The following is a 24,017-nucleotide window of genomic DNA, read 5'->3' as shown; positions in this document are numbered from 1 at the left end:
AGATCGTTGGGGATTGCAAATGGGCTATATCGGTTCAGATTTAGCTCTCAGATAAAACGATCTCCAGGTTTGACGTCTTGAGCACCTGGAAAACGAAATTTTTGTCCTATTTGGCTGAAATTTTGCATGTAGTGTTTCGTTATGACTTTCAACAACTACGGTCCAAATCGGCCTATAACCTGGTATACCTCCCATATAAACCTATCGCCCGATTTGACTTCTTGAGCCCTTACAAGCCGCAAGTTTTGTCCGATTTGGCTGACATTTTGCACTTGGTGTTCCTTTTATGACCACCAACAACTGTGCCAAGTTCGGTTTAAATCGGTCTATAATCTGATATGGCTCCCATATAAACCGATCTCCTTATTTAACTTTTTGAGCCCCTGGAAGACGCAATTTTTGTCCGATTTGGGTGACATTTTGCGCTTGGTGTTACTTTTATGACTACCAACAACTGTGACAAGTCCGTTCCAAATCGGTCTATAACCTGGTATACCTCCCATATAAACCGATCCCACGATTTGACTTCTTGATCCCATACAAGTCGCAAGTTTTGTCCGATTTGGCTAACATTTTGCACTTGGTCTTCTTTAATGACTACTAACAACTGTACCAAATACGGTCCAATTCGGTCTATAACCTGGTATAGCTCCCATATAAACCTATCGCCCGATTTGCCTTCTTGAGCCCTTACAAGCCGCAAGTTTTGTCCGATTTGGCGTACAATTTACATGTGGTGTTCCGTTATGATATCCAACGACTTTGCCAAGTACGGTTTAAATCGGTCGATAACCTGATATGGCTCCCATAGAAACCGATCCCACGATTTGACATCGTAAGCCCTTAGAAACCGCAATTTTATCCAATCTGGCTGAAATTTTGCATTTAGTGTTTCGTTATGACTTCCAACAACTTTGTCAAATACGGACCAAATCGGTCTATAACATGCTTGCATTGTTAAGAAAGTTCATCGCGCCCTTTTTCCATTTTACGACGAAGGTCATAATTGGCTCAATGGGTACCTAAATAAGCAGAATTGTCGATTTTGGAGTAAAGATCAGCCAGAAGAATGGCAAGAGCTACCAATGCAACCAGAAAACATCACAGTTTGATGCGGTTTATAGACTGGTGACATCATTGGACCGTACTTCTTCAAAGATGATACGAATCGTAAGGCGCTAACGTGAAATTATATCCAACTCTTTTTTGGCCAAAATGCAAGAGCTTGACATGTGGTTTCAACCAGACGTTGCCACATGTCACACAGCACGCGTAACAATGGACTTATTAAGAGGCGAGTTGGGTGAACATTTTATTTCACGTTCAACATTTTTATTTAACGCCTTTCGACTATTTTTTGTGGGGCTATGTTAAAGCTCATGTCTATGCAGATAAGCCAGCTTCAATAATTGAAGCATTGGAAAACAACATTAAAGCATTTATTCTTGAGAGGCCGAAATGTTGGAAAGACTATGCCACAATTGGACTAAGCGGATGGACCATTTGAGCCGCAGTCACAATGAACATTTACATGAAAAAATCTTCAAAAATTAAATTATATGGACCGTGCGTGCTATCGATTCAAATGAAGATTTCATGCATTTTTCTGAATTTTATGCTTTTTCATAAACTTTCCTAAATCTCTTAAAAAATCACTCTTTCAAGTGCATGTTAAACAACTTGACGCTGACTCTCGGCTCTTTGTTTGGGTTTTTGCTACTACTCGAGTGGCCGAATACCGAAACTTCTGTGCAATCTGTACAGTTTTCCTCCCGGTTTTCTTTGCACTATTTCCTTGTTTTCGTCCATTAAAAAGTTGTACAATACAAATTTTGCTTGTTAGGTTGCACAGCATTATAGCCGGTGGGCTATGCATATGAATCACAGGTTAATGTTCTATACAAATACCTTTTGTATTAAAAATCAGTTTCTTTGTCATCACTTTAAAGTTCCCCTTGCAAACTGGGATGGTGGTATTCCTTATTCTAAAGATATTTTCTTTTGCGGTGCAGAAAGTAAACAATATTTGAAAATGCCGCAAAGATTAAATTCAACTTGATATAAAAATACAAAAGTAAATGTACTCCATGCACTTTAGTATATGCTAAGTAGGTGTGTATATGTATATTTAAACATGGATCGCTCCTTGGGGGCAAATAATTTATTGTATTTCTTAATGGTTTCGAATGTGCAGAAATGCATGACTTTGATTTAGCGGAAAAAAAACAAGTAAAAGTGTGCAAAGTTCGGCAGCCTCGAATCTTATATACCCCTCACCATGGATCGCATTTATCGAGTTCTTTGCCTGATATCTCTTATAGACAAACAAAGGATAATGGATAAGAATCGCTATGATATTGGAGCCATATCATCTTATGGTCCCATTCGAACAATACTTGGATGTAGAAGATGATAGTAGAAGGCATTATGCAACATTTCAGCCAAATAGGATAAGCATTGCGCCCTCTAGCGGCTGAAGAAATCAAATTGGCAGATCGGTTTATATGGGAGCTATATCAGGTTATGGACTGATTCAGACCGTATTTGGCACGCATGTTTAAGATCATAGAAGACATCGTTGTACAAAATTTTGGCCAAATTGGATAAGAATTACGCCCTCTAGCGGCTGAAGAAGTAAAATCGCGAGATCGGTTTATATGGGAGATATATCAGGTTATGAACCGACTTTTACGTGACTTAGCAAAGTTGTTGGAAGTCATAACCAAACATTTCATACAAAATTTCAGATAAATCGGATAACAATAACGCCCTCTAGCGGCTGAAGAAGTAAAATCGGGAGATCGGTTTATATGAGAGCTATATCAGGTTATAAACCGACTTTTACCTGACTTAGCAAAGTTGTTGGAAGTCATAACCAAACACTTCATGCTAAATTTCAGATAAATCGGAAAACAATTGCGCCCTCTAGCGGCTGAAGAAGTAAAATCGGGAGATCGGTTTATATGGGAGCTATATCAGGTTATGAACCGACTTTTACCTTACTTAGCAAAGTTGTTGGAAGTCATAACCAAACACTTCATGCAAAATTTCAGATAAATCAGATAATAATTGCGCCCTCTAGCGGCTGAAGAAGTAAAATCGGGAGATCGGTTTATATGGGAGCTAATATATCAGATTATAGACCGATTTGGACCATAATTGGCACAGTTGTAAGTCATAACTGAACACCACATGCAAAATTTCAGCCAAAACGGACAAAAATTGCGGCTTCCAGGGGCTTAAGAAATCAAGTTGGGAGATCGGTTTATATGACAGCTATATCAGGTTATCGACCGACTTGGAACGTCCTTGGCACAGTTGTTGTAAGGCGTAACAGAACACCACATGCAAAATTTTAGGCAAATCGGAAAAAATTCAGGCTTCCAGGGGTTCAAGAAATCAAATCGGGTGATCGGTTTTCATGGGTACTATATCAGGTTATAAACCGATTTTGACCGTACTTGGCACAGTTATTGGAACAGAACACTAAGTGCAAAATTTCAGACAATTCGGATGAAAATTGCGGATTCCAGGGGCTCAAGAAGCCAAATTGGGACATCGGTTTATATGGGGGCTATATCCAAATCCGGACCAATATGGTCCATTTGCAATCCCCCATCCATCAATATTAAGTATCTGTGCAAAATTTCAAGCGGCCAGCTTTGCATTTTCGACAACAAGTAAAGAGGCATTAAGTTCAGCCGGGCCGAACTTTGAATACCCATCACCTCGGTTATGTATGTAAACACCCTTTCGTCACAATCCGGTGAAAATTGGATAACTTATGCACCCAAATTCGACACGGACATTGAGTGGTCTAATAAATATAAGCCACTGTTAAATTTTGTATTTCAAATTTCAACAAAATCGGGCAATAAATAAACCTTTTATGGGCTTCAGACCCTTAATCGGCATATCGATCTATATGACAGCTATATCTTAATACAGTCCGATCTTTACCATATTTAGGTCAGATGGCGAGTGGCCTAAAACTACGAATCGGATAAAAAATAAAGCTTTTATGGGCTTCATACTCTTTATCAGGAGATCGGTCTGTATGGCAGCTATATCTGAATAAGTCCGATCCGAACCATGCCATTTATCGGCAGATCGGTCTATATGGCAGCTATATCTAAACATAGTCCGACCTCAACCATATTAAGCTCGGATATCGGGAGGCTCATAAAAACTCACTGTTTCAAATTTCAGCGAAATCGGGTAATAACCAAAGCTTTTATAGGCTATAGACCCTTTATCGGCAGATCGGTCTGTATGGCAGCTGCTTCTAAATATAGTCCAATCTGAACCATATTTGGGTCCTATGTTGGGAGGCCTAAAACTACTCATCGTTTTAAATTTCATCGAAATCGGTTACAAAATAAAGTTTTTATGGGCTTCAGACTCTTAATCGGGAGATCGATCTATAAGACAGCTATATCTAGGTATAGTCCGATCTAAACTATACTTAGATCAAATGTCGGGACGCTGAAATTAACCCGCTGTTTTAAAATTGAGCGAAATCGGGTAATAAATAAAGCTTTTATGGGCTTTAGACCCTTTATCGGCAGATCGGTATATATGCCAGCTTTATCTAAATATAATCCGATCTGAACCATATTTGGGTCAGATTTCGGGAAGACTTAAGCTGTTAAAATCATGTCTTCCAACAAAATTAAAAAAAAATGACTAAAGTATTCAAAAAAGTAACAGGCAACCATAAAAAGTAGCATAGAAAAATTTTTTTTAGCAGACTGGAAATTAACAGTTAGGAATTTTTGCTAATACAGCAGTAATGTCTGTTTTCCCATTTTGAGCAGAAAACAACTGCTGTTTTAGCAAACATTTTTGCTGTTTTGAATAACAAATTTGGTTGAGTGTACCTTTCATTTGATATCCATATTTTATCAATCGGTTAAGATGTCCAGCTGGAGGGTTTTGGCGCGTGGGGAAGCCCCTCAGACAATAAGGAATAAATTTTTATGTCAGATTTGTACTCCACTTTTAAATATTTCAATTTGATACTGATATTGCCCAAAACGGTAAAAGTCTACTCTTAATTACCATTCATTTGATACCCATATTGTCCCAATCGGTAAACATGTCCGATCGGGTGAGTTTTGGGATGGGGCGTCCCCCAGGTTATTTGATCCCAAAATGTTATACCAATTTCGTGTTTTCGGGGCACGAAATATTGGGTTGCCCAAAAAGTAATTGCGGATTTTTTAGAAGAAAGTAAATGCATTTTTAATAAAACTTAGAATGAACTTTAATCAAATATACTTTTTTTACACTTTTTTTCTAAAGCAAGCTAAAAGTAACAGCTGATAACTGACAGAAGAAAGAATGCAATTACAGAGTCACAAGCTGTGAAAAAATTTGTCAACGCCGACTATATGAAAAATCCGCAATTACTTTTTGGGCAACCCAATACTTCGCTTAAATAGGTGCACTCATCTCCGAGATCAGGCGTTTTTGAAAATGGTGTGTGGTGGAGGGTTATATCTAGATATAGCCCGATTTAGCCCATCTTTGAAATTAACCTGCCTATGGACAAAAAAAGGATCTGTACAAAGTTTCAGCTCAATATCTTTTTTTAAAGACTGTAGCGTGATTTCAACAGACAGATGGACGGACAATATATATACTTTATAGGATCGCCATCGGATATTTCGACCCCCATCCTTCGATGGTGGGTATAAAAAACTGCGTGCAAAATTTCAGCCAATAACTAGCCAATATATATGTATTGGGTTGCCCAAAAAGTAATTGCGGATTTTTCATATAGTCGGCGTTGACAAATTTTTTCACAGCTTGTGACTTTGTAATTGCATTCTTTCGTCTGTCAGTTATCAGCTGTTAATTTTAGCTTGCTTTAGAAAAAAAGTATATTTGATTAAAGTTCATTCTAAGTTTTATTAAAAATACATTTACTTTCTTTTAAAAAAATCCACAATTACTTTTTGGGCAACCCAATAATTTAGAGTACTTCTTGATCTTTTTTTCTTTCATATTCGCTATCTACTCGTCCATATCTTTAATTTGATACCCATATTGCCTAGGTTCAAGAGGGTTCCAAATTCGCAAGACCCCGTAGGTCCTTCCCGGATCAAAACTTTGAACCTTTGTTTACATATTCGTGATCTACTAATCAATACCTTTCATTTGATACCCATATTGCCTAGGTTGGACTACTTCCCCCTCAAGGGGGGTTTTTGGCCCCTAGGGGGTTCACGGACCCGATCCCCAAAAACGGACTTCATATTCGAGTTCCTGCGGTCAAAATTAGGGGGTATGCAAAAAATTTTGGTTTTTATGCGAACTACCCTGTAAAATACAGTTCAGCCAATGGCTGATTGTTCGACCGCCATCATGATTTTTATATACCGGACGGACATAACTAGAGTTTCCAGCTTTAGTACGGTAGACTAAGGCTCATATCTGTCATACTCATACACACAATTACAAAACAATTTCTCTTCTCGGGATATGAGTTTCTACAGTATTATGCAAAATTTCTGCCAAATAGGATAAGCATTGCGCCCTCTAGCGGCTCAAGAAATCAAATTGGCAGATCGGTTTATATGGGAGCTATATCAGGTTATGGACTGATTCAGACCATATTTGGCACGCATGTTTAAGATCATAGAAGACATCGTTGAACAAACTTTTACCTGACTTAGCAAAGTTGTTGGAAGTCATAACCAAACACTTCATGCAAAATTTCAGATAAATCGGATAACAATTACGCCCTCTAGCGGCTGAAGAAGTAAAATCGGGAGATCGGTTTATATGGAAGCTATATCAGATTATGAACCGACTTTTATCTGACTTAGCAAAGTTGTTGGAAGTCATAACCAAACACTTTTTGCAACATTTCAGATAAATCGGATAACAATTGCGCCCTCTAGCAGCTGAAGAAGTAAAATCGGGAGATCGGTTTATATGGGAGCTATATCAAATTAAGAACCAATTTAAACCAAAGTATGGTTAGTTGTTGAAAGTCAAAAGAAAACACTTCACTCAAAATTTCATGGAAACATGGACCGAAATGGCCCATTTAACATCCCAAACGATCTACACTTATAGGAAGTAGTCATGCAAAATTTCAAGCGCCTAGCTTTATTCCTTCGAATGTTAATATCGAAGTATTACCAAACGGAGGGACAAAGCTAAATCGATTTATAATGTCAAGACGATCAAGAATATATATACTTTGTAGAGTCTCAGATCAATACTTCGATGTGTTACTTCAAACGGAACGACTATGGTGGAGGGTATAAAAAAGTATATCGAAGAGAATATACAAAGAGAAATTTGGGAAAAATTTTGAGAAATATTTTTATAGAATGGAAATTTTGACTAAATTTCCTATAGCGAAACATTTTGATAAATGAAACGAATGATGCTACAGATGCTACTTTGGACTAAGTAAGCAGTTTAGAAACAATGCACCTCTCGACGCACGAAGATTACACCATACAAGACACTGATACTACCCGTGCTGTTATATGGTTCTGAAGCATGGTACTTGTGAAAGCAGACGAGGCAATGTTTGGAGTGTTTGAGAGAAAGATTCTTCGTAAAATATATAGACCAGTTTGCGTTAAAGGGGAATATATGCGACGTATGAACCACGAGCTGTATGTAGACGATAGCATAGTTACACGCATCAAAATACAACGGCTGCGTTGGCTAGGTCATGTTGTCAGAATGGATGAAGAAGCTCCAGCAAAGAAGTCTTTTGAAGGCAAACACGGTGGTACACGCAAACCGGGAAGACCAGAAGCCTGATGGAAAGATAAAGTGGTGGGAGACACCTCGAAACTTGGCGTCAGAAATTTTAGAATGAGCGCAGAAGATCGAGGCGCTTGGAACGCTATTCTACGTTCGGCTAGTGGAACAAATATTCTGTCATAGTAAATTAAAGTAAGGTAAGAAAAATTTTGAGAAAAGTTCTTATGGGAAAAATGTTGACAAAATTTCTCGTAGGAAAGAGATTTTGACCAAATTTCCCATAGCAATGACACTTCAATAAAACTTTGGCAAAGAAATTTTAACAAAATTTCTCATAGGATAGGAATTTTGACAAAATTTGATGATCAAGAGACCGGTTTATAGGTGGGCAATATCAAGTTATACGCTGACATGGACCGTACTTGGAACAGTTGTTGAAAGTCATAACAGAACACCACATTCAAAATGTTAGCAAAATAGGACGGAAATTGCGGCTTCCAGGGGCTCAAGAAGTCAAATCTGGAGATCGGTTTATATGGGATCTAAATAAGGTTATAGACCGATTGGGACTATAGGATTTATATGGGAGCTATATCAGATTATAGACCGATTTGGACCATAATTGGCACAGTTGTAAATCATAACTGAACACCACATGCAAAATTTCAGCCAAATCGGACGAAAAATGCGGCTTCCAGGGGCTTAAGAAATCAAATCGAGTGATCGGTTTACATGGGTGCTATATCAGGTTATAAACCGATTTGGACCATACAGCGTACAGTTATTGGAAGTCATAAAGGAACACTAAGTGCAAAATTTCAAACAATTCGGATGAAAATTGCGGATTCCAGTGGCTCAAGAAGCCAAATTGGGACATCGGTTTATATGGGGGCTATATCCAAATCCGCACCAATATGGTCCATTTGCAATCCCCAAGGGCCTCCATCAATATTAAGTATCTGTGCAAAATTTCAAGCGGCCAGCTTTGAATTTTCGACAACAAGTAAAAACGCATTAAGTTCAGCCGGGCCAAACTTTGAATACCCATCACCTCGGTTATGTATGTAAACCCCCTTTCGTCACAATCCGGTGAAAATTGGAAAACTTATGCACCCAAATTCGATACGGACATTGAGTGGTCTAATAAATATTGGGTTGCCCAAAAAGTAATTGCGGATTTTTCATACAGTCGGCGTTGACAAATTTTTTCACAGCTTGTGACTTTGTAATTGCATTGTTTCTTCTGTCAGTTATCAGCTGTTACTTTTAGCTTGCTTTAGAAAAAAAGTGAAAAAAAGTATATTTGATTAAAGTTCATTCAAAGATTTATTAAAAATGCATTTACTTTCTTTTAAAAAATCCGCAATTACTTTTTGGCAACTGTTGAATTTTGTATTTCAAATTTCAACAAAATCGGGTAATAAATAAACCTTTTATGGGCTTTCGAACCATATCCGATCTTTATCCGTATAGTCCGATCTTTACCATATTTAGGTCAGATGGCGAGTGGCCTTAAACTACGAATCGGATAAAAAATAAAGCTTTTATTGGCTTCATACTCTTTATCGGGAGATCGGTCTATATGGCAGCTATATCTAAATATGTCCGATCCGAACCATATTTCGGACGGATATCGGGAGAGCCAAAACTACGCCCTATTTCAAATTTCAACAAAGTCGGATAAAAAAATAAAGCTTTTATGGGCTTCAGACCCTTTATCGGCAGATCGGTCTATATAACAGCTATATCTAAACATAGTCCGACCTCAACCATATTAAGCTCGGATATCGGGAGGCTCATAAAAACTCACTGTTTCAAATTTCAACGAAATCGGGTAATAACCAAAGCATTTATAGGCTATAGACCCATTATCGGCAGATCGGTCTGTATGGCACCTGCTTCTAAATATAGTCCAATCTGAACCATATTTGGGTCCTATGTTGGGAGGCCTAAAACTACTCATCGTTTTAAATTTCATCGAAATCGATTAAAATATAAAGTTTTTTTGGGCTTCAGACTCTTAATCGGGAGATCGATCTATATGACAGCTATATCTAAGTATAGTCCGATCTGAACTATATTAAGGTCAAATGTCGGGAGGCTGAAACTAACCCGCTGTTTTTAAATTCAGCGAAATCGGGTAATAAATAAATCCTGTATGGGCTTTAGACTCTTTATCGGTATATATGGCAGCTATATCTAAATATAATCCGATGTGAACCATATTTGGGTCAGAATTCGGGAAGACTTAAGCTATTAAAATCATGTCTTCCAACAACATTTCTAAAAAAAATGCCTAAAGTAATCAAAACAAGTAACAGGCAACCATAAAAAGTAGCATACAAAAGGTTTTTTTAGCAGACTGGAAATTAGCAGTAAGTAATTTTTGCTAATACAGCAGTAGTGCCTGCTTTCCCATTTTGAGCAAAAAACAACTGCTATTTTAGCAAACATTTTTGCTGTTTTGAATAACAAATTTGGTTGAGTGTACCTTTCATTTGATATCTATATTGTATCAATCGGTAAATATCATCTGCTGGGGAAGCCCCACAGACACTTAGGAATAAATTTGTATGTCAGATTTGTACTCCACTTTTAAATATTTTTAATTTGATAACCATATTGCCCAAAACGGTAAAAATCTACTCTTAAATACCTTTCATTTGATACCCGTATTGTCCCAATCGGTAAACATGTCCGTTCGGGTGAGTTTTGGGATGGGGCATCCCCCCAGGTTATTTGATCCCAAAATGTTATACCAATTTCGTGTTTTTGGGGCACGAAATTCTTCGCTTAAATCGGTGCACTCATCTCCGAGATCTGGATTTTTTGAAAATGGTGTATAGTGGAGGGTTATATCAATATATAGCCCGATTTAGCCCATCTTCGAAATTTACCTGCCTATGGACAAAAAAAAAGGATGTGTGCAAAGTTTCAGCTCAATATCTCTTTTTTTAAGACTGTAGCGTGATTTCAACAGACAGATGGACGAACATTTTATATACCTTATAGGGTCGCAAACGAATATTTCGATGTGTTGCAAACGAAATGACAATATGAATATACCACCCATCCTTCGATGGTGGTTATAAAAAACTGCGTGAAAAATTTCAGCCAATAACTAGCCAATATATATGTAATTTAGAGTCCTTCTAGATCTTTATTTCTTTCATATTCGTTATCTACTCGTCCATATCTTTAATTTGATACCCATATTGCCTAGGTTTAAGAGGGATCCAAATTCTCAAGACCCCGTAGGTCCTTCCCTGATAAAAATGTTTGGCCTTTGTTTGCATATTCGTTATCTACTAATCAATACCTTTCATTTGATACCCATATTGCCTAGGTTGGACTACTTCCCCCTCAAGGGGGATTTTGGCCCCTAGTGGGTCCACGGGCCCGATCCCCAAAACCGGACTTCATATTCGGGTTCCTGGGGTCAAAATTAGGGGGTATGCAAAAATTTTGATTTTTAGGCGAACTACCCTGTAAAACACAGTTCAGCCAATGGCTGATTGTTCGTCCGCCATCATGATTTTTATATACCGGACGGACATAACTAGAGTTTCCAGCTTTAGTACGGTAGACTAAGGCTAATATCTGTCATACTCATACACACAATTACAAAACAATTTCTCTTCTCGGGATATGAGTTTCTACCGTAAACACCAGTATAGGTGAACATGCTTTCTATTAAATCACACCTAATCATACGGGATTAGCTAGCGCTAAACATAAGGAAAATTCGTATACGCAAAAAAAAATACATTTTTTGCTGTAGGAATTTTCTCTAAAAAATCCCCAATTTTTACTTTTTTCCCATCAAAATCCACGTACCCTAAATGAGAAAAAATTTTCCCCGATCACGAAAAAAAATCCCCTGTTTGGGGAAATTTCCCTTAGTCTGACAACACTTGGTCAAGAACATACTTGTTTATATGCTGTGGCCATACCGTAAATGTTGCATCTTTACCATTTTCTCTTCAAATCATTCTTTTTTTCCTTTTTCCCACATTATCTTCATATTTAATTAACCAAACATAAGAACATCAACTTGATGATGATTCTTAATTCGAATCGGAACAAAAATTCCACTTAAACAACATTTAATTGGTTGTGTGTACTTACTTTTTTCTTCAAACGCCGATTTGGTGGCTGTTAACGATAGCGGCTTCCTACGCAATCCACCATAATGCTGCAGCTGATGCAATGGATCACCACCAATAAATGTGGTCGGCGATTGTATGGCCCCTGTTGAACTGACACTTGTCGCGCCGCGTAAATCCACATTGAAACGAGAACTGGCACTACCAGTTGGCATGGAGGCAGATGGAGCCTCTTTATTATTGTTGTTGCTGTTGTTGTTAGTATTGCTATCCTTATTGACAGTGGCGGCAGCAGGCTGATTTATATTGCTAGCAGAAGTAGCGGCAATACCATTTCCTTCGCTGCTGCTACTGCCGCTGCTGCCAGCATTAGTCTCATGTGCAGCTGTATCCACAAATATATCTCCAACTAGTGAGCTGCTCTTCACCAATGGCATATCGCCATGGCTAAGGGCGGCTATGGCGGAGCCGTGGGCAACCGCGCCCCTCCATGACAGACAATTGGTTAAAATTAACACAACATAAAGAAACATTTTCAAATTTACAACACTTGATATGGTAAACGTGATGGCAACATTACGCGACGACGGCATTGACGACGGCGACGACGACGGCGACGACGACGGCGACGACGACGACGACGACAATAGCGAAAAAACCGGCATTTTGAACGCAGACGATGACGTCGACCGAGTCGACGTCAATGCTCTGTTAAGCATCTCACACAAAACAAATGATGCTGCTGAGAGTTTATTTAACACACTTCTCTTATTTTTTTGGGGTATATTCGTTTGGAACTTTTTCTCGATTTTATATCTTTTTTTTTGCTAAAGCAGTGGTAGAGCAATTGGTATAGATTTGCCTGAATATTTATTTGGCTTTTCTTTTTTTAGAGCATGATTCTTATTTTTCCATCTATTTCTGTGTATATTTTTAAACACTCTTTTCTTTTTCTCCTCCTTCACCTCTGCTGGCGAGGATGCCTCTGTGAGCGATATATTGACAATTATTATTTCTTTTTACACTTTCTTTCCTCTTTTTGATGTATTCTAAACAACAACTCGTTAGCTGCTTTCCTCCTATTGCGTTACTTTCCGCTCTCTTCTGGCACACTCTCTATGGCTCTTGCTCCCACAATTCCACAAGATTGTTTATTTCTTTAAAAGCCATACAAAGAAGACATGCTGCACAAACAACAATAACAACAAGCAACTAATAATGCACAACGGGGCAGCATTGAAGAGGTGAGGGTTTCTTATTTTTTTTTTTTTTTTGTTAACAACACCACACAACACTTTGCACTTTGATATGGCGACTGCGACGATGGCGTTGGCTATGTTGGTGCACAACTTGGCTGCCAAACTCGCCTTTGTTTAGATGGTATTTCAACATACACAAACACTTTTTTTTTCTTTGTTTTAACCATACACCATATTGGTTGTGTTATTAATGAAACACTTTCCTCCTTATTTCAATTCGAACAAATTTAATATTTAATACAAGTTGAGATGATTCTTCTTTTTATATCACTCTAGCACCACCAACACACTAACACGCTTACACGACAGGGTCAGAGAAATTACGCGGCGTTGCCATCCATCACTCTCAACATTTGAACACGAAATGATGAGAGCCCAAGAGCCAGCAGTAATAGCAACCTATGAAGAGGCTGTTTGCTGGTGCGGCCGCTGCTGCTGCTCCTTTGCGACTGCAAGCAGTGTTGGCAAATTTGTGTAACCTGAAGATGAGAGATTGGTACAATAGTACTAAATATGGAACAACTTTAAGGTTTGGAGGATAATGGTATTAGGTCAAGGGAACTGAACTCCAAACTGGGGCCGATTTACCATTTACAAATCTCTCTATTGTGAATTATGTATATCTTTATTGAATGAAACTTTTTGAGATTTAAGGACGCAAATGTTTAAATCGATCATAATTTATAAAAAAAATTATATTAAAATGTTTATAAAAATGGAATAACATCCATTAAATACGAGATGAAATTTCATTTGATTCGAAAGCGCACTCGATCAAGTATGCGGTAATTCGGCCCCTGTTTTGAGTTGTTAAGCGAAATGTTTTTTAGGGGCCAGTTTTAATCTCATATATCACGAGAGATGAGTGGGTCGATTTATGGGAATTTTTGTTTGCAGTTTTATTAATAGTAACACAAATCACATCCATCTAATGACAGTCGGTTGTACTTATCGGATTTAACCGATGAAATCCCTCTTTGGCAAGGCCTGCCGTCTCGGTATACAACACACTGTTACAACAACAACAAATCACATATTTTAATATGGGGTCAAGTACCTAAGGGTTACGCCCATCCCCAAAAAACCTTCGCCCAACGGGCATATAGACCCACCGTTGCAAAGTGGGACTTAAATAAAAGGTACTTATTAAAAAACTGAGTACGAATCTAATGTAGGGTCAAAAGTCCAAAAAACCGAAAGACCGATCGGAACAATAGGTCTGTTTTATTAACAAAATAAGCTGATTTTCTTGATATAAGACTTAAATGAAAAATAAATTTTTGGAATTGAAGTGAGTACAAAATTAAGGGCCAAATGTAAGTGGGCCCGCTTGGTACTGGTTGGTTTTTATGCCCTTTTCGGATAGGCCCTACATATACCTGAATAAAACTGATGGAATGACATTATTGATATAACTCCATTAATGTGGTAGTAGATATGACAACATCCTTCTTCGAATTTAATATATATCTCGTCGGTTTCTATATCTTTTTATACACTTCTACCGATGTACATATTCCATCTTTGGTAATCAGCTTAAACTAGGTGGCAACATGCATGTTTATTTACAATTTGTTTTTCATTTTTATTCGTAAACAAATCTTCCATTGACATTTTCAGCAACATTTTCGGATTTGAAACATGTTGCATTTGGTTTATGTCCCAGATAAAGAAATGAAATAACTTTTTATTCTCGACAGATGTCGTTAGTAATTTACTTTTGTAAATGTTTGTTTGTCACATTTGTCAACACACTTTCACTGGCGTATTTGCATGTTTAGCCAAGGTACATCAGTAGAAGGTAATGTTGTCCATCCTCTTAAGTTACCAAATTCTCAAAAAGTTCTGTTGTTGTAGAAAATAAAGTATTCGCACGAGTTTTTGGTATAATTTTGGACAATTTTTTCAGTTCGTAAGCACACATACTATGAAAGTACACTTGGTAAAATTAAACAAGGCAAAAAAACGGCGCTACATGCCACACAAGCAACGAAACCATTGCTTTTTTACGGGAAACTTTCCTGGCCGTGTTATATCTGGAGGAGGTGATCACAATTGGCCACCGTGATCTTGTGATCCAATAACTTGCGAGTTCTTCATTTGAAGCCTCTTAAATTGACAACCCTGCGTCGATTCAAGACCTCAAGGATAGAATTCGTGACGCTATAGTAGATATAGGGCAGACACTTGCGATTTTACTATGGAAAATTTTATGTAGGCCATTTGACAGATGTTCTTTTTCATTGCTAATGGCATACCTTCCCCTTTATAATGAAATAAATGAATGCGTGTTTACGTGAGAATATGCGAGAAAGAAGATAACAACAAAGAGAATGTAAACAAAAATCTGACATCTTAATACCGTCAAATCTGGCGGCTTATTAACAGCTGTTCGCGTGAGACCACCTTTTTAAATCCTTCTTGACCAAACCCTATATAAATTTGCCTAGCATTGGCGAGTGCCCAAAAAGTAACTCGTATTACCTTTTTAACTGTACCTTGACAACAACAAGAAGAAAGCCAGCTGTCAATAGTTAGCCGCCAATATTTACATTAGCAAATAAAATAAATGTGAGAACACAAAAAGACTAGAAACAAAATGCTAGAACCGGGTGTCATAAAAAAGCTAGACGAAACGGTGGTCAACCGCATAGCAGCCGGCGAAATTATACAGAGACCTGCGAATGCTTTAAAAGAACTTCTGGAGAATAGTTTGGATGCAAAATCGACCTACATACAAGTTACTGTCAAATCTGGCGGTCTCAAATTGCTGCAAATTCAGGATAATGGCACCGGCATTAGAAAGGAAGATATGCCAATAGTTTGTGAGAGGTTTACTACATCCAAATTAACCACATTTGAAGATTTGACAAAGATAGCAACATTTGGTTTTCGTGGAGAAGCTTTGGCCAGCATGAGCCATGTAGCCCATCTGACGATACAAACCAAAACTACCAAGGAGAAATGTGCATACAAGTATGTATGTAAATTTCTATTGAAATATCAATTATTAGCAATAAATGAGTCTCATTTACAGGGCTTCCTATGAAGATGGCAAGTTAAAGGCACCACCAAAGCCTTGCGCTGGTAATCAAGGTACTATTATAACCATAGAGGACTTATTCTACAACATGCCACAAAGGAAACAATCATTGAAATCAGCTAATGAGGAATTCCAAAGAATTTCAGATGTTTTGTCCAAATATGCTGTGCATAATCCCAAGGTGGGATTTTCTTTGAAACGCTTTGGAGAGCAGCCTTCGGTGAAAACTCCTCCCAATAGTACAACGGAGAGTAATATTCAGACAATATTTGGTGCAACAATTGCCAAGGAGTTAATGCCGGTAGAGCTTAAGGATGAGGTGCATAAATTCTATATGACAGGATACATAACCAAAGTGAATTATAATGCCAAAAAGGGTATTATGTTGTTCTTCATAAATCATAGGCTGGTGGATCTAGCAGGTGAGGCAATCAACTTTTTTGAAAATTTGGACAAAATTTCGTTTCTATAGAAAATTTGGTCAACATTTCAAATTTCTTTGCTATGCGAATTTTTATCAAAATTTCTTTGCTATGCGAAATCTTATCAAAATTGCATATCATAGGAAAATTTGTCGTTTAGGTTCTTCCCAGCCAAACTTACTACGTTTGAATTTATTTTTAGCCCTAAAGAATGCCATTGATAGCGTCTACAGCTTATACTTACCCAAAGGTATGCACCCTTTTGCTTATATCAGCCTGGAAATAAATCCCTCAAACATTGATGTCAATGTCCATCCCACAAAACATGAGGTACATTTCCTATATGAGGATGATATTGTGGAAAAAATCAAATTAAACATTGAAGCTCAATTGCTTGGTAGCAATGATACGCGTACTTTCTACAAACAACTGAAAATTCCTGGCATTTCCCTAGACTCAACAACAGTGGAAGAGGAACTCCCTTTGAAGACCATAAGCGTTGAACGTATAAATCCTCAAAATATGGTACGCACCGATAATAAAGAACAAAGTATTTTGAAATTTCTAAATGTTGAAGGGGTCAAGCTTAACGATTCCGGTTGTTCAATGAGTTTGAGTGGTTCCAGTATGGCTTCGGCGGAGGAAAGTTTTCGTGATGTGGCTGCCAGAAAATCGAAAGAGGTTAAACTAACCAGCATTTTGAATATGCAAAAGAAAATTGAAAATGGTTGCTCTGTGGAAATACGAAAGATTGTGAAAGAGATGGTATTTGTAGGCGTGGTGGATAAAGAATTTGCTTTGTTTCAGCATGAGACCAGGCTATATATGGCCAATACCATAAAATTAAGGTAAGGGTATAGAAAAACCGACAATATTCCTTTCCAATCAATCTTCTCATATTTTTAGTGAGGAACTATTTTATCAGCGCTTGCTATATGAATTTGAAAACTTTTCCATGATCACCATTAAACCAGCTGCATTGCGCATAAAGGATTTAATAAAATTGGCTTTGGAAACCCCCGAAAGTGGTTGGTCCGAAGATGATGGTGATAAAGATGAGCTGGCTGCCAGAGCTGAGGAAATCCTTATAGAAAAATCCGCCATATTAAGGGAATACTTTTCCATGAATATAACAGACAAAGGCTATTTGGAAAGCTTACCTTCTCTTTTGGCCCAGCATATGCCGAGCAAGACATTTCTGCCCATCTATGCTCTAAGATTGGCCACAGAAGTTGAATGGGAAACAGAAGAGGAATGTTTTGAAACATTTTGCAGAGAAACTGCTCGTTATTATGCTATGATTTCCGAATACGAATTACAAACAGAGCCCAAACGTCACAAATGGATGGTAGAACATGTTATATATCCAGCATTTAAAAAATATCTGCTACCTCCACATAGTCTAAAGAAATATTTCTACGAGTTGGCAAATCTGCCGGCCTTGTATAAAGTTTTTGAAAGATGTTAAGGAATTATAAGAATTTTAAGATTACACAAAAATCAGCGTTACTTAGAGTACATTTCCAAGAAATATTATATTATTAAAATTATGTGTCTATTATAAGAATAGTGGTAGTCCCTTTAGAAGTTAATGCATGCCAAAACATAAAGGATAAATAAATTAAAAAATTATTAATATTTAAAAGGAAGAAATTCGATTCATTTGGACAAGGAAATAATAGAGAAGACAAACACGTCTTTGTCTTGGAAGAGACATATTTCAGAGTGGCTATTCAGTATACCTCTGATAAGTGCCGAAATTGAAAAGAACCAGGTACCCAGGTTCTGTTCGCTAGAACCGCCTCACAACTCCTACTGAGCAACAGTTGATGACAATGTGCAGAATGTGTGTCCCGATTGTCACCTGTCCAGCCAGATCTACTCGACTCAGACCGATATGCCTCTGGGCGCAGCCCACCTAAGTCGCAGGAACTTGGATCCGGATATTCAACAGAACGAAGCTGATGAAATATAAAACACAACACACTGCTACACCAACAACAACTGCTTCCTTCATCGCTAGATGTCAGTAAAGTGTAACCAATGAATAGGCTGGATGCATTTTCGGACGTGTTCTGGCTTATTAACTATACAGGAATATAGTCAATCCCATGACAGCCGGTTGTACGTACCGGATTCACCCGATGGAGTCCTTCAACGGCAAGGGCTGCCGTCTCAGTGTACAACACACTGCTACGACAACAACTACAACAGGAATATAGTCATAAACACAACGTTGCAAGGTGCCGGCCAAAAACCTATGCATTGAAGAACCCGCGGCAAATCTAATACAGCAGACGTCCATTCAATTCCTATTAGGCTAGAATGAATGTCAATGTGCTATATGTATGTTCGGCAAGTAACAAGGGACCACCTTTCGGCTGCCCAGATAACCGTACTCGACTTACAACTAGATGACTCTGCAAGCACCACATCCGTAGTTCCATAGTTGGTAGATCTGGATATATAATACGACCTAGCAAAGAAATTAAGGATGAAGACATAACAATTACATATATAACAAAACTTAAATCGAGTAGCACCTACATAAAAAGTCTCACCTCTCCATGAATATTCACAGCATTGACTGCTTACTTCAAAAAACTGGAATATAAGTTATAACAAATTGCATTTCAAAATTAGAAATTACTTTATTAAAACATCACAAACAAAAACTAGTACATAAATACTTTACTCTCTTCTTCGTCATTTTAAAACAGTAATGGTCAAATACACACAAACACACTACTGCACATAAGTACATAAGTGTGTAGGTACAAAAGAGCTTATAAGCCTATGGGCTTGGAAATATTATGCTTGTATTTCAGTATGCCCACCACTGTTTTAAACTAATCTACAAGTTTGGTTGTCGTAAACGTTGTTCACGTTGTGCATTAGCTACATGTTCTTTTAACATGCGCATAATTTCATTTTGATATTCTGGCGGCGTGGGTTTGTTATCAGTGGCCCAATAGTAGATATCCCAATCGTTTGTGACGCCATTAATCAATTTATCATATTGGTCCGTGAGTTCAGCATTTAAATCCTTAAGGTATTTAGATACAAAAGTGCTCAAAAGTAAATCGTTTTCCAACATGCCACGCTTGCGGGATTGATAGACCAATCTAGAACAAAAATTAAATAAAATTATTGATTCTCATTGGTATGTGTACTACTCTACAACTCAAACCTTTGCTTTTTAATATCCAAGGGTTCATCTGCCTTAAAGGGATATTCCGGTAAGGGTAGATAGTCGGGATCTTCATAATCAATGATGGGAACATCAGCATGATTTACCACCTCTTTCTTGCCATCTTTACCATCACCTCCAGCAGCGGAATAGCGTTGCGTTCTTGCAAGCAGAGGTGTCAAGCAACGTTGACCTACGGTTGTCTGAAATGCAAGCCGCATCATTATGCAATGTTAATTACAAAAATGCATTTCACTTATAAGTAAATAAAAACATACCATTAACTGGCGTATCATGTTTATTGTGGGCGTAGAAAGTTCTAGTTCTAGGAAGGAAACTTTTTGTCAATTATAGGCCTCTTACGCTCTCCCAAACTTGTCTTTGCGATGTTTATTACAACTTCTGTCCTGCGAGGCGTAATTTCAAAATAAATACACATGTATCAGATGTTTCGTAGAGTTGCCATGTATTTAAAATACTTAGAAAATGTGATTTTTTTAGGGGTACAGTTATCAGCAATTGCACATACCCAAGGGATGTTCTCAACATAAATACTCATTGAACAACTCTGTTTTTGTAAAAGTAAAAGCGGCAACTCTGCTCAAGCCTGAACAGTTGAACGTTGAGTATTGTTTTAAAATGAAGAAATTGTGTTGAAATAAAAGTGTGAAGTGATTTTTATCAAGAAAATTAATAAAACAATTAACTATTTGTGAAGGCTGTGCAATTTTTATATAAAATAATTGAATGCTCTTAATGTTAAAGTGCATAGTGAAGAATTGAATAAGCCAAAGTGGGCAAAAACGTTCTGCTCGAGCATGAATTAATGAAATGGTTTTTGTGAAGAAAATTATTAATGCAATTATTAGTTATATGTGATTACTGTGGAATTAGGGTTCACTTCTATTTGTGAATCCTGCTGTGGAATTAAAAAAAGTCAAAAGCTAAATATGTGTATTTGCATAGTGAAGAAATTCAAGAGCTAAGATCGGCCAACAGATCAAAAGCGCAGTGTGTATTAACGCAAAATTAGTAGCAGAAATGGACGCAAATGGAAAATAAAGCCAAAATGAAAGGTAAGAAATGTCACAAGAATCATTCGAACCCCACTATAATCGGTTTTACGTATCGGGATCACTCCTGGAGAAGCACTGCTTCGCAAATATGCGCTACAACAACAACAACAAGCATTTTAATACGCAGTGAAAAAAGCAGCAGGGAACGTAACTTTCAACCACGTAGTTGTAGTTGTTGCATCTTCATCTTTAATTAGTTGTCTAGGTTAAGTTAAATTTCCAGGTCCTGGAGCACATCATTTTGGTTGGCGTGCATCCGGAGAAATTTGATCGTCGAGTATTACATGTCTAGGTTATGTTAATTATCCAAGTCCTGGAGCACATCATTTTGGGTGGCGTGCATCCGGAGAAATTTGATCGTCGAATATGATGCAGATGAACAGTTGAAGTATTGTCCCTATTTACAAGCGGGAGACATTCCTAACATGTTGACATTAATCTCTGCCCAATAGGAATTCCGGCAGCTGTCTTTGGCCAAATGAAGTTAAGGTAAAACTACTTTGGCTTGCTCAGGGAAGCTAACTTCTTTAACTTCCCAACATAATAGTTTATGTTTTTGGATATACTTGCCCATCGCTTCACGTGAAAATGAAGATTCAACCTGACATCTCTGGGCTGTTCCTATCATTAGATGTTGATTTGAAAGTCTGGTCCGATAACAGCCCAGTAGAAATTGTTTAGACAACAAATGTTTTTGCATGGGACGGATGTCTCCTGATGCAGGTAGTCCATATGAACTTTAATAACGCATTTTGTATAGCAGTATTCTTTCTGTAGTCAATCTTATTTCATAGTACATCGCTCTTCTGGCGTGTCCGTTCTGATGCTTCATAGTTAAACACCGACTGGCCAATAGTCTTATTGGTAGTCAACACGGAATCTTTGTCTGCATACCGATTGTTGACTACAATTTACTTGAGGACACAATTTCGACTCGTACTTAGTCACAAAATATGAGTTGCATGTGCTGAGGACGTGTAAAGGCTGTAAATTATGACACCAAGTAATTCGGTATGATTGGTGGTGGGTATTGTTACGCCATCATTGCTTACACTAAACTTTCCGCATAATTCCGCTTTCCATACAGTGAATGCATTAGATTTGGTGGTGGTGATCTTTAAATTTCTTGTAGCGAAATAAGCTGCAAGATCTGTAAGGTAGAAGATCAACCTTTCGCATATGTCATCAACGTGGGCACCATAATCCTCCACATATGATCCAGATCCCGTCCGGAGAGTTTGGAATAGAGAATAGGAAAGGTGAAACAGTACATTATATATCACCCAACCTTGGGGTCTACCTGTTTCACTTTATGGGGCTTCGACTCCAAATAAGATATAAGTTTCGGTAATAGGAATAATTCATAATCGAACTTTGATACGGCAGTAGGGATGAGTTGGCTATAATCTCCAAAAGCGTGACATGGTTGACCGCATCGAAAGCTTTCATAGGCCATCCTTTTGCACATTTACACCTTGGACTTTTGACCAAACTTCGTCTAATATTTGTGGTAATGGCGTTGAAATCAATAGCCGTGCAGTGTAATTTACGGAATCCAAGATTAAGCTATTTTTTTAGACTTTAGGAACTAAGAATGTGTTTAGATACAGGTTGAGAATTTCGGTTAGATACTCGGCACCTGGTAACCAAATTCTCTGTAGAAATTTTTTCGTGGCCCAGTATCTAATACGAATCCCATTTATTTTCCTTGACCAACCAGTTCCGTGATTCTAGTGTTTGAGGAATGGGTGCGATGAATCTCATCGCGCTTGTCTGCGACTGCCCAACGTAAATGAGATATTCGACAAGCATGTAGAAGGGAGGGGTTACTGCCCTAATAATGTTTCAGAACGTCACTTAAATCTAAGAAGATCTCAGTTGTGTGAAACGTCGATTAATGTACTCTCTGAAGGCAGTCCAATTGGGTTTCTTCTGATTGGTGACCTTCCAATATAGAGAGATAAAGAAGTCGGAAGGTGAGTTAGTGAGATATCTAATTGTGTAACCATATTTGTATATGGAGGTGGCGCTGCTTGTTAAGATCCATATACAAGTGGCTCGTTTCGGTGCTGTCATCTAATGCTGGTATTTTACCACCTTTCGTGATTAGCGTGATTAGAATAATACTTAGGTACGCCTCAGTAGATAAAGAAAAAGTGCAACCTTAGGATTATACAACAGGTTCAGAGAAAATTTTGTCTTAGCATAGGCGGAGCGATGAGGACCACTCCTACTAGGACAATGGAAATCATTCTAGATATCCGACACATAGAAATACATAAGTGTGAGGCAGCCATTGCGGCTATGAGACCTAAGGCGATGGGAGAATGGATAGAGGATAGGAGCAGGTCATACTATCGAGGTATAATCGAGGCGACGATAGGAAACCTGGAAGTAATCTAAGAAGTTTCCGATCGAATACCTGAGACGAAACTTGAGGTCGAGTGCGAGGCAGTGCTCCCAGCGGCACAGTCTTGGATTGACGGAGGGCTAGTTTTGCCAACTGGAAGATCATGTTACACGGATGGATCAAAGCTAGGAACAGACTGGGCCTGGGGGTCTACATTGAGAACCCTGAAGACTGAGATGTCTTAGACTACCTGACCATAATACGGTTCTGCAGGCGGAGATCCAGGCGATCACGAAATGTTTGAGGTGGTGTGGTGTTAACGCGAGGAACTCGAGTATGCACATCTTTGCAGACAGTAAAAAGGCCATAAGGGCAATAACAACCAGGACGGTAAGATCACGAACAGTGTTGGAATGTAAGTAGGAGATTAACGCCTTCTCTGAGGATGACAAAATCCGCATCGTTTGGATGCCGGGCCGGGAGAAAAGGGGAATGAAAGGGCTGACGATTTGGCAGTGAAGGCTAGAGAACTGCCGTCAAAAGACTTGGTTAACCCGAAGCCTTTCGAGTCGACGCGGTCCGAGTCAAGAGAGAAGACGAGGCTATTATTAAAAGGAATTAGGAAGGAGGCCATATAGCTTTCGGTATCATTACGGGACGCATAGGATTACGAGCTCACTTATATAAAATCTGTTCGGGAAGTGATAGCATGTGTGGGGCATGCGGGGATGATGAGACGTTGGAGCATTTCCTATGTCATTGCCGGCTTTCGCGTCTTACAGATAGCGGCACTTAGGTGGGGACACAATACCACCGTGGTATGGAGAACATTTAGGG

The 24,017-nt window shown here is 38.3% G+C and overlaps 3 protein-coding genes across 4 annotated transcripts in view; 1 reads left to right on the top strand and 2 right to left on the bottom strand.

The window, feature by feature from the left end:
* LOC106080709 (low-density lipoprotein receptor-related protein 1B) overlaps window positions 1-12,452 on the bottom strand; it is a 458,037-nt gene extending 445,585 nt beyond the window's left edge. The window contains exon 1 of the mRNA XM_059369534.1: window positions 11,863-12,452. Within this exon, the coding sequence (XP_059225517.1) occupies window positions 11,863-12,433 (571 nt within the window). The 5' untranslated portion in view covers window positions 12,434-12,452. The remainder of the gene's footprint in view (window positions 1-11,862) is intronic.
* Window positions 12,453-15,644: 3,192 nt separating this feature from the next.
* LOC106090131 (DNA mismatch repair protein Mlh1) lies at window positions 15,645-18,163 on the top strand. Its single transcript, XM_013256215.2, has 4 exons — window positions 15,645-16,075; window positions 16,137-16,564; window positions 16,767-17,412; window positions 17,471-18,163. The coding sequence occupies exons 1-4, from the start codon at window positions 15,699-15,701 to the stop codon at window positions 18,030-18,032; spliced, it is 2,013 nt and encodes a 670-aa protein (XP_013111669.2). The 5' UTR covers window positions 15,645-15,698; the 3' UTR covers window positions 18,033-18,163.
* Window positions 18,164-19,195: 1,032 nt separating this feature from the next.
* LOC106090135 (succinate dehydrogenase assembly factor 2-B, mitochondrial) lies at window positions 19,196-20,210 on the bottom strand. Of its 2 annotated transcripts, XM_013256226.2 has the most exons (3): window positions 20,033-20,210; window positions 19,755-19,957; window positions 19,196-19,689 (listed from the first exon to the last, which is right to left on the bottom strand). In XM_013256226.2, exons 1-3 carry the CDS (start codon window positions 20,048-20,050, stop codon window positions 19,419-19,421), a joined length of 492 nt encoding a protein of 163 aa, XP_013111680.1. In that variant the 5' UTR covers window positions 20,051-20,210; the 3' UTR covers window positions 19,196-19,418. The 2 variants fall into 2 exon arrangements, with proteins under 2 accessions (XP_013111680.1, XP_013111679.1); XM_013256225.2 differs by lacking the exon at window positions 20,033-20,210 and having other exon boundaries at window positions 19,755-19,978.
* Between the last annotated feature and the right edge of the window lie 3,807 nt (window positions 20,211-24,017).

Source organism: Stomoxys calcitrans, chromosome 5 (genome assembly GCF_963082655.1).
Source record: "Stomoxys calcitrans chromosome 5, idStoCalc2.1, whole genome shotgun sequence".
Lineage (NCBI taxonomy): Eukaryota > Metazoa > Arthropoda > Insecta > Diptera > Muscidae > Stomoxys > Stomoxys calcitrans.
This window is presented reverse-complemented; position numbering and strand designations above follow the sequence as displayed.